Source organism: Procambarus clarkii, chromosome 12 (genome assembly GCF_040958095.1).
Source record: "Procambarus clarkii isolate CNS0578487 chromosome 12, FALCON_Pclarkii_2.0, whole genome shotgun sequence".
Classification (NCBI taxonomy): Eukaryota; Metazoa; Arthropoda; class Malacostraca; order Decapoda; family Cambaridae; genus Procambarus; species Procambarus clarkii.
In genome coordinates, this window is record NC_091161.1 from 7,790,657 (window position 1) to 7,805,129 (window position 14,473).

General features: G+C 41.3%; 1 protein-coding gene across 2 annotated transcripts in view; it reads right to left on the minus strand.

Annotated features, from left to right (window-relative positions):
- LOC123772838 (glucoside xylosyltransferase 1) overlaps window positions 1–14,473 on the minus strand; it is a 155,958-nt gene that overhangs the window by 15,448 nt on the left and 126,037 nt on the right. For both annotated transcript variants that reach the window (XR_011228170.1, XM_069323214.1), the window contains exon 7: window positions 1,224–1,394. Coding sequence is in view for 1 of the 2 variants with exons in the window: in XM_069323214.1 (XP_069179315.1) it covers window positions 1,224–1,394 (171 nt within the window). In the remaining variant the exon portion in view is untranslated. The remainder of the gene's footprint in view (window positions 1–1,223; window positions 1,395–14,473) is intronic.

Genomic DNA, 14,473 nt, shown 5'->3' on the forward strand with positions numbered 1-14,473 from the left:
TGAAATTAAGTGTGGACACGCTTGATGTGAAGTGATGACATATAAATGTGCATTATCATGTAAAGGAGTGCAAAGGGGTTTTGATGTATATAGTGTGGGTACCGACCTGTGAGATTTATACTTAATTAATTTATATAGAATTTATATTTACGTTAATTTATATATTTCAATAGCAATTTGTATGATGTTAAGTGGACTGTATTTCTGCAATAATCTTACAAATCGATCCACTACACATTAGGGGGGGGGGTTTATATTGAATTTATATATATGCAGCCAATCGAAACTACAGTATTAAACTACATATATTAGTATACATTGAAGAGGTTCCTTATCTTATTATACAACAGGCTTAGTCCACCAGATATAACTAGGATGCACACACCTAAATTTCCTCATGTGAGGCAGCTTCCTGTCACCCAGTAACTGATACACAAAGCTTGCTTCCTCTTCTTGACCTGTCAGAGGGCGCTAGCTATAAAGCCAGAATCCTAATATATGACAGCTATATCAGAGAAAACACTGTATAATTGATAAAATAAGGACCAAGGCTTAATTACTTTTTATTAAGAGGCTGTTCGCATTCTAACCGGTTCGCTCTATCTACTGACATTAATGGCCAAAAATGATTAGATAAACGGGTTTCGGTAGAACACTTTCCTTGATTATGTTGACATCGTGTTGATGATGGAAGACCTTTGGTTTCCATAACACTTCAGTCCAAGAGAAATTAACAGGAGCCGAATTTGCTCCCTGCGCCTCAGGTCTAACAACAATGGCTGACCACTCCTTCTCCACTTATGCTACTGTCCTACTTTTTCCAGATGTCAGTAACTGATAGAAGGGTCATATTTACTTTAATTTGATACTAATAATTAAGTTAATTTAAATAAGATGTTTTTATGATGTAAAAAGTCCAAAGACTAATGTATTTAAGAATAATTCCCACAATAATAGGTGGTAAATTTGTAATAGTATGTGGCAATGATATCATGTTTTCTATTGACGGAAAATTCCACTACAAGCTACATTTTCTATAGGTAACTTGTGTATACAATGCAGCAATATTATCTGCAATTGCATGATATTAGTAATTGGTGTCGGATTTTCCGACATATAGGGCGGAATCATATGGAAGGGATGAGGAATGGTATAAACAGGCTTTGTGCTCTGTAAAATATATAGAGAATGAGTGTTTGAGGAGTATGGGACGATGCACTCACCCTGCTGAAGATAATGTTGAGGATATCCTGTTCGGCCAAGGACAGCTTGCCCTTGTACTTCTCCTTGACATCCAGGATAGTCTCTATCCAGCCGCCAGTGAAGTTACGGAGGCGAGTCAAGTTCATGAGGATGACCCCGGCGTTGAGCCCGCTGGTGCCGTAGGTTGGAAACTGTACACCACACAGGAAATGTCACTTGGGTCAGATGCAGTCACCACCATAACACCATATGAATATAACAAGGGAAAGAACGATAGGAATATATATTGGAATATAACAAATAAACTAACAAATATATATATATATATATATATATATATATATATATATATATATATATATATATACTAATATAACATATGGACTAATATAACTATATGGTTATATATATAACTATATAAATATATATAATAGTTACTAATATAACTATATATATATATATATATATATATATATATATATATATATATATATATATATATATATATATATATATATATATATATATATATATATATATATATATATATATATTTTATTAAATATGACCGAAAAAGTAAGATTAATAATTCTAACACGAATTTTCTCAATCTTTCGTACATTATGCTTCACTGTTGGAGGTAAATCAAAAATCACTTCTCCAAAATTCATTTTTATTTCTAGTCTGACGCGACACGGGCGCGTTTCGTAAAACTTATTACATTTTCAAAGACTTCACAAATACACAACTGATTAGAACTTGCATTTCCCTGATTTTATATCTACTTTTGAGTGAGGTGGGAAGGGTGATGTGGCATTACACTTGAGTGAGGTGGGAAGGATGATGTGGCATTAGAGGATATTAATAGGGTATTAAAAGTATCAACACAAGACAGAACACGAAACAATGGATATTGAATAGAAGTGTTTGTAGAAAGCCTATTGGTCCATATTTCTTGATGCTTCTATATTGGAGCGGAGTCTTGAGGTGGGTAGAATATAGTTGTGCAATAATTGGCTGTTGATTGCTGGTGTTGACTTCTTGATGTGTAGTGCCTCGCAAACGTCAAGCCGCCTGCTATCGCTGTATCTATCGATGATTTCTGTGTTGTTTACTAGGATTTCTCTGGCGATGGTTTGGTTATGGGAAGAGATTATATGTTCCTTAATGGAGCCCTGTTGTTTATGCATCGTTAAACGCCTAGAAAGAGATGTTGTTGTCTTGCCTATATACTGGGTTTTTTGGAGCTTACAGTCCCCAAGTGGGCATTTGAAGGCATAGACGACGTTAGTCTCTTTTAAAGCGTTCTGTTTCGTGTCTGGAGAGTTTCTCATGAGTAGGCTGGCCGTTTTTCTGGTTTTATAGTAAATCGTCAGTTGTATCCTCTGATTTTTGTCTGTAGGGATAACGTTTCTATTAACAATATCTTTCAGGACCCTTTCCTCTGTTTTATGAGCTGTGGAAAAGAAGTTCCTGTAAAATAGTCTAATAGGGGGTATAGGTGTTGTGTTAGTTGTCTCTTCAGAGGTTGCATGGCTTTTCACTTTCCTTCTTATGATGTCTTCGATGAAACCATTGGAGAAGCCGTTATTGACTAGAACCTGCCTTACCCTACAGAGTTCTTCGTCGACTTGCTTCCATTCTGAGCTGTGGCTGAGAGCACGGTCGACGTATGCGTTAACAACACTCCTCTTGTACCTGTCAGGGCAGTCGCTGTTGGCATTTAGGCACATTCCTATGTTTGTTTCCTTTGTGTAGACTGCAGTGTGGAAACCTCCGCCCTTTTCCATGGCTGTTACATCTAGAAAAGGCAGCTTCCCATCCTTTTCCGTCTCGTAAGTGAAACGCAGCACGGAACTCTGCTCAAATGCCTCCTTCAGCTCCTGCAGATGTCTGACATCAGGTACCTGTGTAAAAATGTCGTCAACATACCTGCAGTATATGGCCGGTTTCAAGTTCATGTCGACATTTTGCTCGATGGTACCCATGTAGAAGTTTGCAAACAGGACACCTAGGGGAGAACCCATAGCGACCCCATCTACTTGCTTATACATATGCCCATCCGGGCTCAAGAAGGGTGCCTCTTTAGTACAAGCTTGGAGTAGTTTCCTCAGAATACTTTCTGGCATGTCAAGAGGAGTACAGGCTGGATCACGATACACTCTGTCGGCTATCATTCCGATTGTCTCGTCCACAGGTACATTGGTAAACAGCGATTCTACGTCCAACGAGGCTCTTATCCCTGTGGCCCGTGCGCCCCGCAGTAAGTCCACAAATTCCTTTGGAGACTTCAGGCTGAAGGCGCAAGGAACATAAGGAGTCAGCAGGCCGTTGAGTCGCTTTGCCAATCTGTACGTGGGTGTGGGTATCTGGCTAATGATTGGCCGAAGTGGGTTTCCAGGCTTGTGCGTCTTGACATTTCCATACGCATATCCAGGTTTATATTCCCCAATGATCTTTGGCAGGTGGAGTCCGGATTTCTTGGCGTTCACAGTTTCGATCAGTTTGTTGACCTTTGCTTTTAATTCGGCTGTAGTGTCCTTCGTTACCCTTTGGAACTTAGTTTGGTCAGAGAGTATGATGTTCATTTTCGCCAGATATTCGTCTTTTTTAAGAATGACATATATTGGCGACTTGTCACCTCTCCTGACAACTATCTCCTTGTTCTCGCGAAGGCTTTTAGCTGCCGCTCTAAGCTCGGGGGACAGTATGGTGCTTCTGTAGTTGCCTCGATTCTTTCCTCCTTCTGCAATAAGTTCTGCTTGTAAGGTATCTTTGGTAGTGACCTTCTTTTGTGTCTCGAGGTCGAATATGTCGTCCAACAGAATTTCCAACTCCACTTTCCGGGCCATTTCACTCGGTCTGGACATAACATGACAGTTTATGCCCAGATTTAGGAGAGTGACTTGGTCCTCAGTGAGGTTAATTCCTGCAAGGTTCAGGAAGCCATCTCTTGGTCGTGGAATTGCCATAGGTCCTCCATATAATGTTGTTAGTTTCTTGATAATCCTTGTTTCAGTGCTGAGGTGATGTTGGTCTGTGAGGATGTCGAGGTGTTGTTCAATGCGGGTACGGATACTATGGTCGATGTTGCTATTTCTCCACTCGTTTGTAGCATGAAGTAGTTGCGTTTTTTTGTCTTTGATTTCATTCTCTGCCTTGTATATCTGATCACGAATCAGATCCTGGCGATATTTTATCGTGAAGGCTTGATTCCTAGCTGCTGGGTCGTGCACTTTAACATTAGTATATTTTGGTAGCAGTCTTTCCTGTAGACATATTTTATTAAATATGACCGAAAAAGTAAGATTAATAATTCTAACACGAATTTTCTCAATCTTTCGTACATTATGCTTCACTGTTGGAGGTAAATCAAAAATCACTTCTCCAAAATTCATTTTTATTTCTAGTCTGACGCGACACGGGCGCGTTTCGTAAAACTTATTACATTTTCAAAGACTTCACAAATACACAACTGATTAGAACTTGCATTTCCCTGATTTTATATCTACTTTTGAGTGAGGTGGGAAGGGTGATGTGGCATTACATTTGAGTGAGGTGGGAAGGATGATGTGGCATTAGAGGATATTAATAGGGTATTAAAAGTATCAACACAAGACAGAACACGAAACAATGTATATTGAATAGAAGTGTTTGTAGAAAGCCTATTGGTCCATATTTCTTGATGCTTCTATATTGGAGCGGAGTCTTGAGGTGGGTAGAATATAGTTGTGCAATAATTGGCTGTTGATTGCTGGTGTTGACTTCTTGATGTGTAGTGCCTCGCAAACGTCAAGCCGCCTGCTATCGCTGTATCTATCGATGATTTCTGTGTTGTTTACTAGGATTTCTCTGGCTATGGTTTGGTTATGGGAAGAGATTATATGTTCCTTAATGGAGCCCTGTTGTTTATGCATCGTTAAACGCCTAGAAAGAGATGTTGTTGTCTTGCCTATATACTGGGTTTTTTGGAGCTTACAGTCCCCAAGTGGGCATTTGAAGGCATAGACGACGTTAGTCTCTTTTAAAGCGTTCTGTTTCGTGTCTGGAGAGTTTCTCATGAGTAGGCTGGCCGTTTTTCTGGTTTTATAGTAAATCGTCAGTTGTATCCTCTGATTTTTGTCTGTAGGGATAACGTTTCTATTAACAATATCTTTCAGGACCCTTTCCTCTGTTTTATGAGCTGTGGAAAAGAAGTTCCTGTAAAATAGTCTAATAGGGGGTATAGGTGTTGTGTTAGTTGTCTCTTCAGAGGTTGCATGGCTTTTCACTTTCCTTCTTATGATGTCTTCGATGAAACCATTGGAGAAGCCGTTATTGACTTGAAGCCGTTATTGACAAGCCGCCAGCGATAGCAGGCGGCTTGACGTTTGCGAGGCACTACACATCAAGAAGTCAACACCAGCAATCAACAGCCAATTATTGCACAACTATATTCTACCCACCTCAAGACTCCGCTCCAATATAGAAGCATCAAGAAATATGGACCAATAGGCTTTCTACAAACACTTCTATTCAATATCCATTGTTTCGTGTTCTGTCTTGTGTTGATACTTTTAATACCCTATTAATATCCTCTAATGCCACATCATCCTTCCCACCTCACTCAAATGTAATGCCACATCACCCTTCCCACCTCACTCAAAAGTAGATATAAAATCAGGGAAATGCAAGTTCTAATCAGTTGTGTATTTGTGAAGTCTTTGAAAATGTAATAAGTTTTACGAAACGCGCCCGTGTCGCGTCAGACTAGAAATAAAAATGAATTTTGGAGAAGTGATTTTTGATTTACCTCCAACAGTGAAGCATAATGTACGAAAGATTGAGAAAATTCGTGTTAGAATTATTAATCTTACTTTTTCGGTCATATTTAATAAAATATGTCTACAGGAAAGACTGCTACCAAAATATACTAATGTTAAAGTGCACGACCCAGCAGCAAGGAATCAAGCCTTCACGATAAAATATCGCCAGGATCTGATTCGTGATCAGATATACAAGGCAGAGAATGAAATCAAAGACAAAAAAACGCAACTACTTCATGCTACAAACGAGTGGAGAAATAGCAACATCGACCATAGTATCCGTACCCGCATTGAACAACACCTCGACATCCTCACAGACCAACATCACCTCAGCACTGAAACAAGGATTATCAAGAAACTAACAACATTATATGGAGGACCTATGGCAATTCCACGACCAAGAGATGGCTTCCTGAACCTTGCAGGAATTAACCTCACTGAGGACCAAGTCACTCTCCTAAATCTGGGCATAAACTGTCATGTTATGTCCAGACCGAGTGAAATGGCCCGGAAAGTGGAGTTGGAAATTCTGTTGGACGACATATTCGACCTCGAGACACAAAAGAAGGTCACTACCAAAGATACCTTACAAGCAGAACTTATTGCAGAAGGAGGAAAGAATCGAGGCAACTACAGAAGCACCATACTGTCCCCCGAGCTTAGAGCGGCAGCTAAAAGCCTTCGCGAGAACAAGGAGATAGTTGTCAGGAGAGGTGACAAGTCGCCAATATATGTCATTCTTAAAAAAGACGAATATCTGGCGAAAATGAACATCATACTCTCTGACCAAACTAAGTTCCAAAGGGTAACGAAGGACACTACAGCCGAATTAAAAGCAAAGGTCAACAAACTGATCGAAACTGTGAACGCCAAGAAATCCGGACTCCACCTGCCAAAGATCATTGGGGAATATAAACCTGGATATGCGTATGGAAATGTCAAGACGCACAAGCCTGGAAACCCACTTCGGCCAATCATTAGCCAGATACCCACACCCACGTACAGATTGGCAAAGCGACTCAACGGCCTGCTGACTCCTTATGTTCCTTGCGCCTTCAGCCTGAAGTCTCCAAAGGAATTTGTGGACTTACTGCGGGGCGCACGGGCCACAGGGATAAGAGCCTCGTTGGACGTAGAATCGCTGTTTACCAATGTACCTGTGGACGAGACAATCGGAATGATAGCCGACAGAGTGTATCGTGATCCAGCCTGTACTCCTCTTGACATGCCAGAAAGTATTCTGAGGAAACTACTCCAAGCTTGTACTAAAGAGGCACCCTTCTTGAGCCCGGATGGGCATAAGTATAAGCAAGTAGATGGGGTCGCTATGGGTTCTCCCCTAGGTGTCCTGTTTGCAAACTTCTACATGGGTACCATCGAGCAAAAAGTCTTAGTCGACATGAACTTGAAACCGGCCATATACTGCAGGTATGTTGACGACATTTTTACACAGGTACCTGATGTCAGACATCTGCAGGAGCTGAAGGAGGCATTTGAGCAGAGTTCCGTGCTTCGTTTCACTTACGAGACGGAAAAGGATGGGAAGCTGCCTTTTCTAGATGTAACAGTCATGGAAAAGGGCGGAGGTTTCCACACTGCAGTCTACACAAAGGAAACAAACATAGGAATGTGCCTAAATGCCAACAGCGACTGCCCTGACAGGTACAAGAGGAGTGTTGTTAACGCATACGTCGACCGTGCTCTCAGCCACAGCTCAGAATGGAAGCAAGTCGACGAAGAACTCTGTAGGGTAAGGCAGGTTCTAGTCAATAACGGCTTCTCCAATGGTTTCATCGAAGACATCATAAGAAGGAAAGTGAAAAGCCATGCAACCTCTGAAGAGACAACTAACACAACACCTATACCCCCTATTAGACTATTTTACAGGAACTTCTTTTCCACAGCTCATAAAACAGAGGAAAGGGTCCTGAAAGATATTGTTAATAGAAACGTTATCCCTACAGACAAAAATCAGAGGATACAACTGACGATTTACTATAAAACCAGAAAAACGGCCAGCCTACTCATGAGAAACTCTCCAGACACGAAACAGAACGCTTTAAAAGAGACTAACGTCGTCTATGCCTTCAAATGCCCACTTGGGGACTGTAAGCTCCAAAAAACCCAGTATATAGGCAAGACAACAACATCTCTTTCTAGGCGTTTAACGATGCATAAACAACAGGGCTCCATTAAGGAACATATAATCTCTTCCCATAACCAAACCATCGCCAGAGAAATCCTAGTAAACAACACAGAAATCATCGATAGATACAGCGATAGCAGGCGGCTTGACATTTGCGAGGCACTACACATCAAGAAGTCAACACCAGCAATCAACAGCCAATTATTGCACAACTATATTCTACCCACCTCAAGACTCCGCTCCAATATAGAAGCATCAAGAAATATGGACCAATAGGCTTTCTACAAACACTTCTATTCAATATCCATTGTTTCGTGTTCTGTCTTGTGTTGATACTTTTAATACCCTATTAATATCCTCTAATGCCACATCATCCTTCCCACCTCACTCAAATGTAATGCCACATCACCCTTCCCACCTCACTCAAAAGTAGATATAAAATCAGGGAAATGCAAGTTCTAATCAGTTGTGTATTTGTGAAGTCTTTGAAAATGTAATAAGTTTTACGAAACGCGCCCGTGTCGCGTCAGACTAGAAATAAAAATGAATTTTGGAGAAGTGATTTTTGATTTACCTCCAACAGTGAAGCATAATGTACGAAAGATTGAGAAAATTCGTGTTAGAATTATTAATCTTACTTTTTCGGTCATATTTAATAAAATATGTCTACAGGAAAGACTGCTACCAAAATATACTAATTTATATATATATATATATATATATATATATATATATATATATATATATATATATATATATATATATATATATATATATATATATATATATATATATATATATATATATATATATATATATATATATATATATATATATATATATATATATATTAGTATATTTTGGTAGCAGTCTTTCCTGTAGACATATATTATTAAATATGACCGAAAAAGTAAGATTAATAATTTTAACACGAATTTTCTCAATCTTTCGTACATTTCTTTTCACTGTTGGAGGTAAATCAAAAATCAATTCTCCAAAATTCATTTTTATTTCTAGTCTGACGCGACACGAGCGCGTTTCGTAAAACTTATTACATTTTCAAAGACTTTAGTTCACAAATACACAACTGAATAGAACTTACGCATCTCCGATTTTATATCTACATTTGAGTGGGGTGGAAGGGGTGATGTGGCATTAACACAAGACAGAACAAGATGTGGCATTAATAGCGTATTAATTTCATCAACACAAGACAGAACAAAAGGTGGTATTAATAGGGTATTAATTTCATCAACACAAGACAGAACACGAAACAATGGATATTGAATAGAAGTGTTTGTAGAAAGCCTATTGGTCCATATTTCTTGATGCTTCTATATTGGAGCGGAGTCTTGAGGTGGGTAGAATATAGTTGTGCAATAATTGGCTGTTGATTGCTGGTGTTGACTTCTTGATGTGTAGTGCCTCGCAAACGTCAAGCCGCCTGCTATCGCTGTATCTATCGATGATTTCTGTGTTGTTTACTAGGATTTCTCTGGCGATGGTTTGGTTGTGGGAAGAGATTATATGTTCCTTAATGGAGCCCTGTTGCTTATGCATTGTTAAACGCTGTGACGATAATCTCCTTCAAGAGATTGAGCCTGCTCTTCCCTCCAAAAATACGTCGCTACAAATATATAAAACTACTATGGAAGAAATGTCCAACAACGACAACAACATCTCCAAGGTTTGCCAGAGAGCAAAACGTATGCAGCCAGGAACACCTGCTCCACCTCAAACCGCCAAACTACCTGTCTTGTTGCCGGCTCCTCGCTGATTGGACGCCGGTCTAGCTGCAACTGCACTCCATCCACCATACTACTTGATGTCTGGGGCCGCCACGACCTCAGTCTTCAGAATATTCAGTGCTTTCATACGGTTAACACGTCTTCTTGGTAGACTGAGCTGTGGCTTACGTGTACTAAGAGAGGTGATAGCTTAAAGCCAATATTCCTGCACCTCTCATTTTATTGTATATTGCACAGCTTGCTATTACTCACTTGTCTTAACGTAACTTTTCATTTTGTCATTTAATTATTCTTATTATTTTGATTGATTGATTTTATTATACGAATTTGTGTGTCAATTTTATTTATGTTTTGCTTTCTTTAACGTAATTAAAATTTCATTGTTAAAATTTACTTGTGTTGTGTGTGTCTTCTCCTTACCTTACCACAGACGAAGTTCCAGATTTTCTATTTTTTTTTTATTCTATGTGACGAGGCCATACCCCTAGCTTTTGAACAGCCGAACACCAACGCGTTACCGTCACATATTATATGGGGGCCTGTCCTAGGAGCTTCACTCAGGTACTGGTGCCAAGTGGTAATTAATGGTAAGCGTATTTATCTTTGTTAACGTAGCTTTTACTATTTTTTATATTCAATTTCATTTTTTATATGGTGCGGTGTATTGTGCATTACGAGAGTAACATATGGTGAAGGTGAGACAACTTTGGATTTTGTGGTGACTGTAGGCCTCAGTCATACTCTTAATTGGTCATCTCTCCCTCCGTGTTATTACTCGTGTTTACCATCTTTGTCCCTTGGATATTTCTCATTTTTGACAGATCATCATATTGGTACCCTGGTACTGTGGTCTGCCCCGGGTCAAGTGCACCCAATCCTCTGCAATCTGACTGTAGGAGGACAAAGAGGGCCATAGTTCCTCTAGCTCGAACTTTAGTTGCTGAATTGGGACCTCAGCAGCAGTTCTCGTCACCAGTTGACACCTCGCACCCCTACACGTCAGTCAGAGATGATGATACATACAACGGTAGGGAATTAGCTTACTTTTTCAGAGCACAAAAGTTCGCTAATTCTGTAAGTATCATATTAATTTCAGTAGGAAAAACTTGCTTTATGTCCTATAGAGACTTGGCAAGGTATGCCTACATCCTTGGACTACCAATTTTACTTTTGAGGCAATTGACTGTTTCATTTGTTTTCGAAACTCTGTTTCATTTGTTAGTAGGATTTTCTTGCCCTTATCCTCTTACATGAGTACCGGGTACAAGATTTCCTGCGCCCTTGATTTAAATTAATCATTTAACACCTTGTACTTAACTTTAATTGTTAAAGATCCCACAGGATAGGTACCAGTTGCCACGTTGTCCTGTTTCTGACATTCACTATAACTGAATATTCGTGTACATTTATTTGCTAACTTCACCATGTTTCGTCTCCAAGCTTTCCGTGCAGATCCAGCAGGTGAAATAGGGACTTTAAGTCGTGCCAAGAGGACTGAATTACAAACTCTTGCACATGAGTATCAACTAGAAGTTCCCTACCAAGCCAACAAAAATGACATATACAACCTGTTGCTGGATCACTATTTAGAGCAAGGTACGATAGACTCTGAAACTCATGAAACTTACTATATTGCAGATAAAACTGATTTGGCAACGATGAAACTCAAATTGGAGCTGGCCAAGATTGAACGTGAGCATCAAAGGGAAGCCCGCGAACAGCAAAGGGAAGCAGCTGCCATACGAAGAGAAGAACAAGAACGCGAGGTCGCTTTGAGGAGAGAAGAACACGAACGTGAGGTCGCATTACTCCGTGAACGTGAACGAGTACAGCTTGAAACCAAACAACGCGAGTTGGAGATGCAACGCGAACATGACAAGCAACAAGCGACTCTGGCTCTAGAGTGTCGTCAACGCGAAATCGCCTTGGAAACTTCACACTTCACTCAACGCCAGCAAGCTACTGCCAATCTTCCCGTCAGTTTTAATATATCACATGCAAGTAAGTTAATGCCATCCTTTGTAGAAGCAGAAGTTGATGTGTTTTTCACCACCTTTGAAACCCTTGCTAATCAACTCAGTTGGCCTGTCGACCAATGGGCCACACTTCTCAGAGTCCATCTTACAGGTAGAGCTGCAGTCACACTCAGTACTTTGGCGTCTGAGAATGACTACCAGACTCTGAAACAAGCAGTGTTGGACGCCTACCTCCTCTCTACAGAAAGCTATAGAAGGAAATTCCGTGACCACCTGAAGGCAAGTACCACTACCTTCCTTGAGTTTGCTAACACAAAACGGAGATATTTCATGAAATGGCTGGAAGCAGCACGTCTCTACTTTTACAGAACTCGTCATCCTGATGCTAGTTGAAGAATTCTTGAGGCGTGTGCCGCCTCCTGTCCGTCTCTACTTAGCAGATAAAGAAGAAACCGACTACCTGAAGTGTGCTAAGTCGGCTGACACTTACAGCCTCATCCACCGGCTGACACCCGAACCATCCTCCAGTAAGAAGTCGTGGTACAGTTACGAGAAAGTGAGCCCCGATCAAGCTGGTTCGCAACTGTACTGCAAGTATTGTAGACTCTATGGACATACCATAGACAAGTGTGGTAAGTCTCAATACAAGGGAACCACTGACCCACAGAAACCCAAACCAACTCCTCCTAAGTCCGGTAAGCCTGTGATGAATGTTGGTGTTAATGTTAATGATCTTTCTCTTTTTAGTAACCACCTGTATACTGGAACTGTCTCTGCCAACGGTTCAAATCCGGAGGGACGTTTCAAATTGAAGATCTTGAGGGACACAGCGGCTCTTCAATCGATCATCTTGAAGTCGGCTGTGCCCAACATCGTCTACACCGGAGAAACTGTCTTCATCACTGACCTCACTGCTACCACTCCATACCCTCTCGCCAGAGTCCACCTGGATTGTCCCTACGTGAACGGAGAAGTCCAAGTCGCCGTCAGGGAAAAGCCTTTTCCCATGCCTGGAGTGCAACTTCTCCTAGGCAACGACTTGGCAGAAGACCTGCAACCGACCAACCTGATCGTCATGGACAAACCCCAGGTGTGTAACTCTGTGCCAAGTAACCCTATTCTAGCGTATGTTCCAGCAGAGGTTCAAGAGAGTGATGAAGTTTCTCCTCCGGTTCTCGTGACCACCCGTGCACAAGCCGCACGTCCACAGCCAGCTGACTCTACTGCTACCGCTGTCCCTCAAGACCCTCAGAAACTACCCCCGAATCTGACCAAGTTGGAGTTCCGTAAGTTGCAGAGGGAAGATCTTACTTTAACACCATTGTTTTTCCAGGCTGAGACTCAACCCGACAGTATTCCTGGGTTCTTCCTAGAGAACGACTTGCTCTACCGCAGATATAGACCCAGTAAACTGAAGGAGGAGGACGATTGGGCCAACATCGAACAACTTGTGATTCCTACCAGCCTGCGGCCCACTATTCTACTCCTGGCCCACGGAGCGCTCTCCCACTACGGCTTCAACAAGACTTACCATGGAATTCGTCAAGACTACTACTGGCCAGGTATGGTAAATAGCGTCAAACAGTACGTAAAACAGTGTCATACATGTCAGATGGCAGGCAAACCGAACATCTCCATTCCCAGAGGGCCACTGATTCCCATACAGGTGCCTGCGGAACCTTTCCACAGACTCATAATAGACTGTGTTGGTCCTTTACCTCGGACCAGTTCAGGTAACGCCTATATCTTAACCATCCTGTGTCCTACCACCAGATTTCCCATAGCAGTTCCAGTGAAGAACATCACGGCTGCTACGGTTGTAAAACATCTATTGAAGATCTTCACTCAATACGGATTTCCCAGGGAGATTCAGAGCGACTGTGGTACCAACTTCACCAGTGATCTCTTCAAAAGGACACTGGAGGAGTTCAACATCAAACAGGTATTGTCCAGCCCCTATCATCCTGCTTCACAGGGTTCTCTTGAACGTAGTCATCAGACTATCAAAGCACTCTTGAAAAAGTTTTGTAGTGAAACCTCTAAGGATTGGGATAAGCAAATCGACCTTATAATGTGTATTTACAGAAGTCTCCCCAATGAGTCCCTAGGAGTATCTCCTTATGAGATGCTCTACGGCCGTAAGTGCCGTACTCCCCTTAAGGCTTTCAAAGACTCTCTCCGAGATGCCACCTTCAGTGAGCATCAGAATGTGCCCCAGTTTCTTCAAAACCTTCAACACATTCTAGAGAGAGTCCACCGTTTTGCCCATGATAATCTATTGAAAGCCCAGGAGAGAATGAAGACTCATTACGACCAGACCAGCAAAGTACGAAAATTTAAGCCGGGAGACTTCGTGCTTGCATACTTCCCTATCCCAGGTTCACCTTTACAAAACAGGTTTTCAGGACCCTACCGCGTCAAAGAGTGCAGAAATAACAACAACTACGTTATAGAGACTCCAGATAGGCGGCGGAAGACCCAGCTGTGCCACGTCAACCTCCTGAAGCAATATAATGGTACTCCTCCCACTGTCCTGATTAACTGTTCTACCTCCACAGAACCCTACATCCACAGTGAGACCTTCCCAGCTTCTCC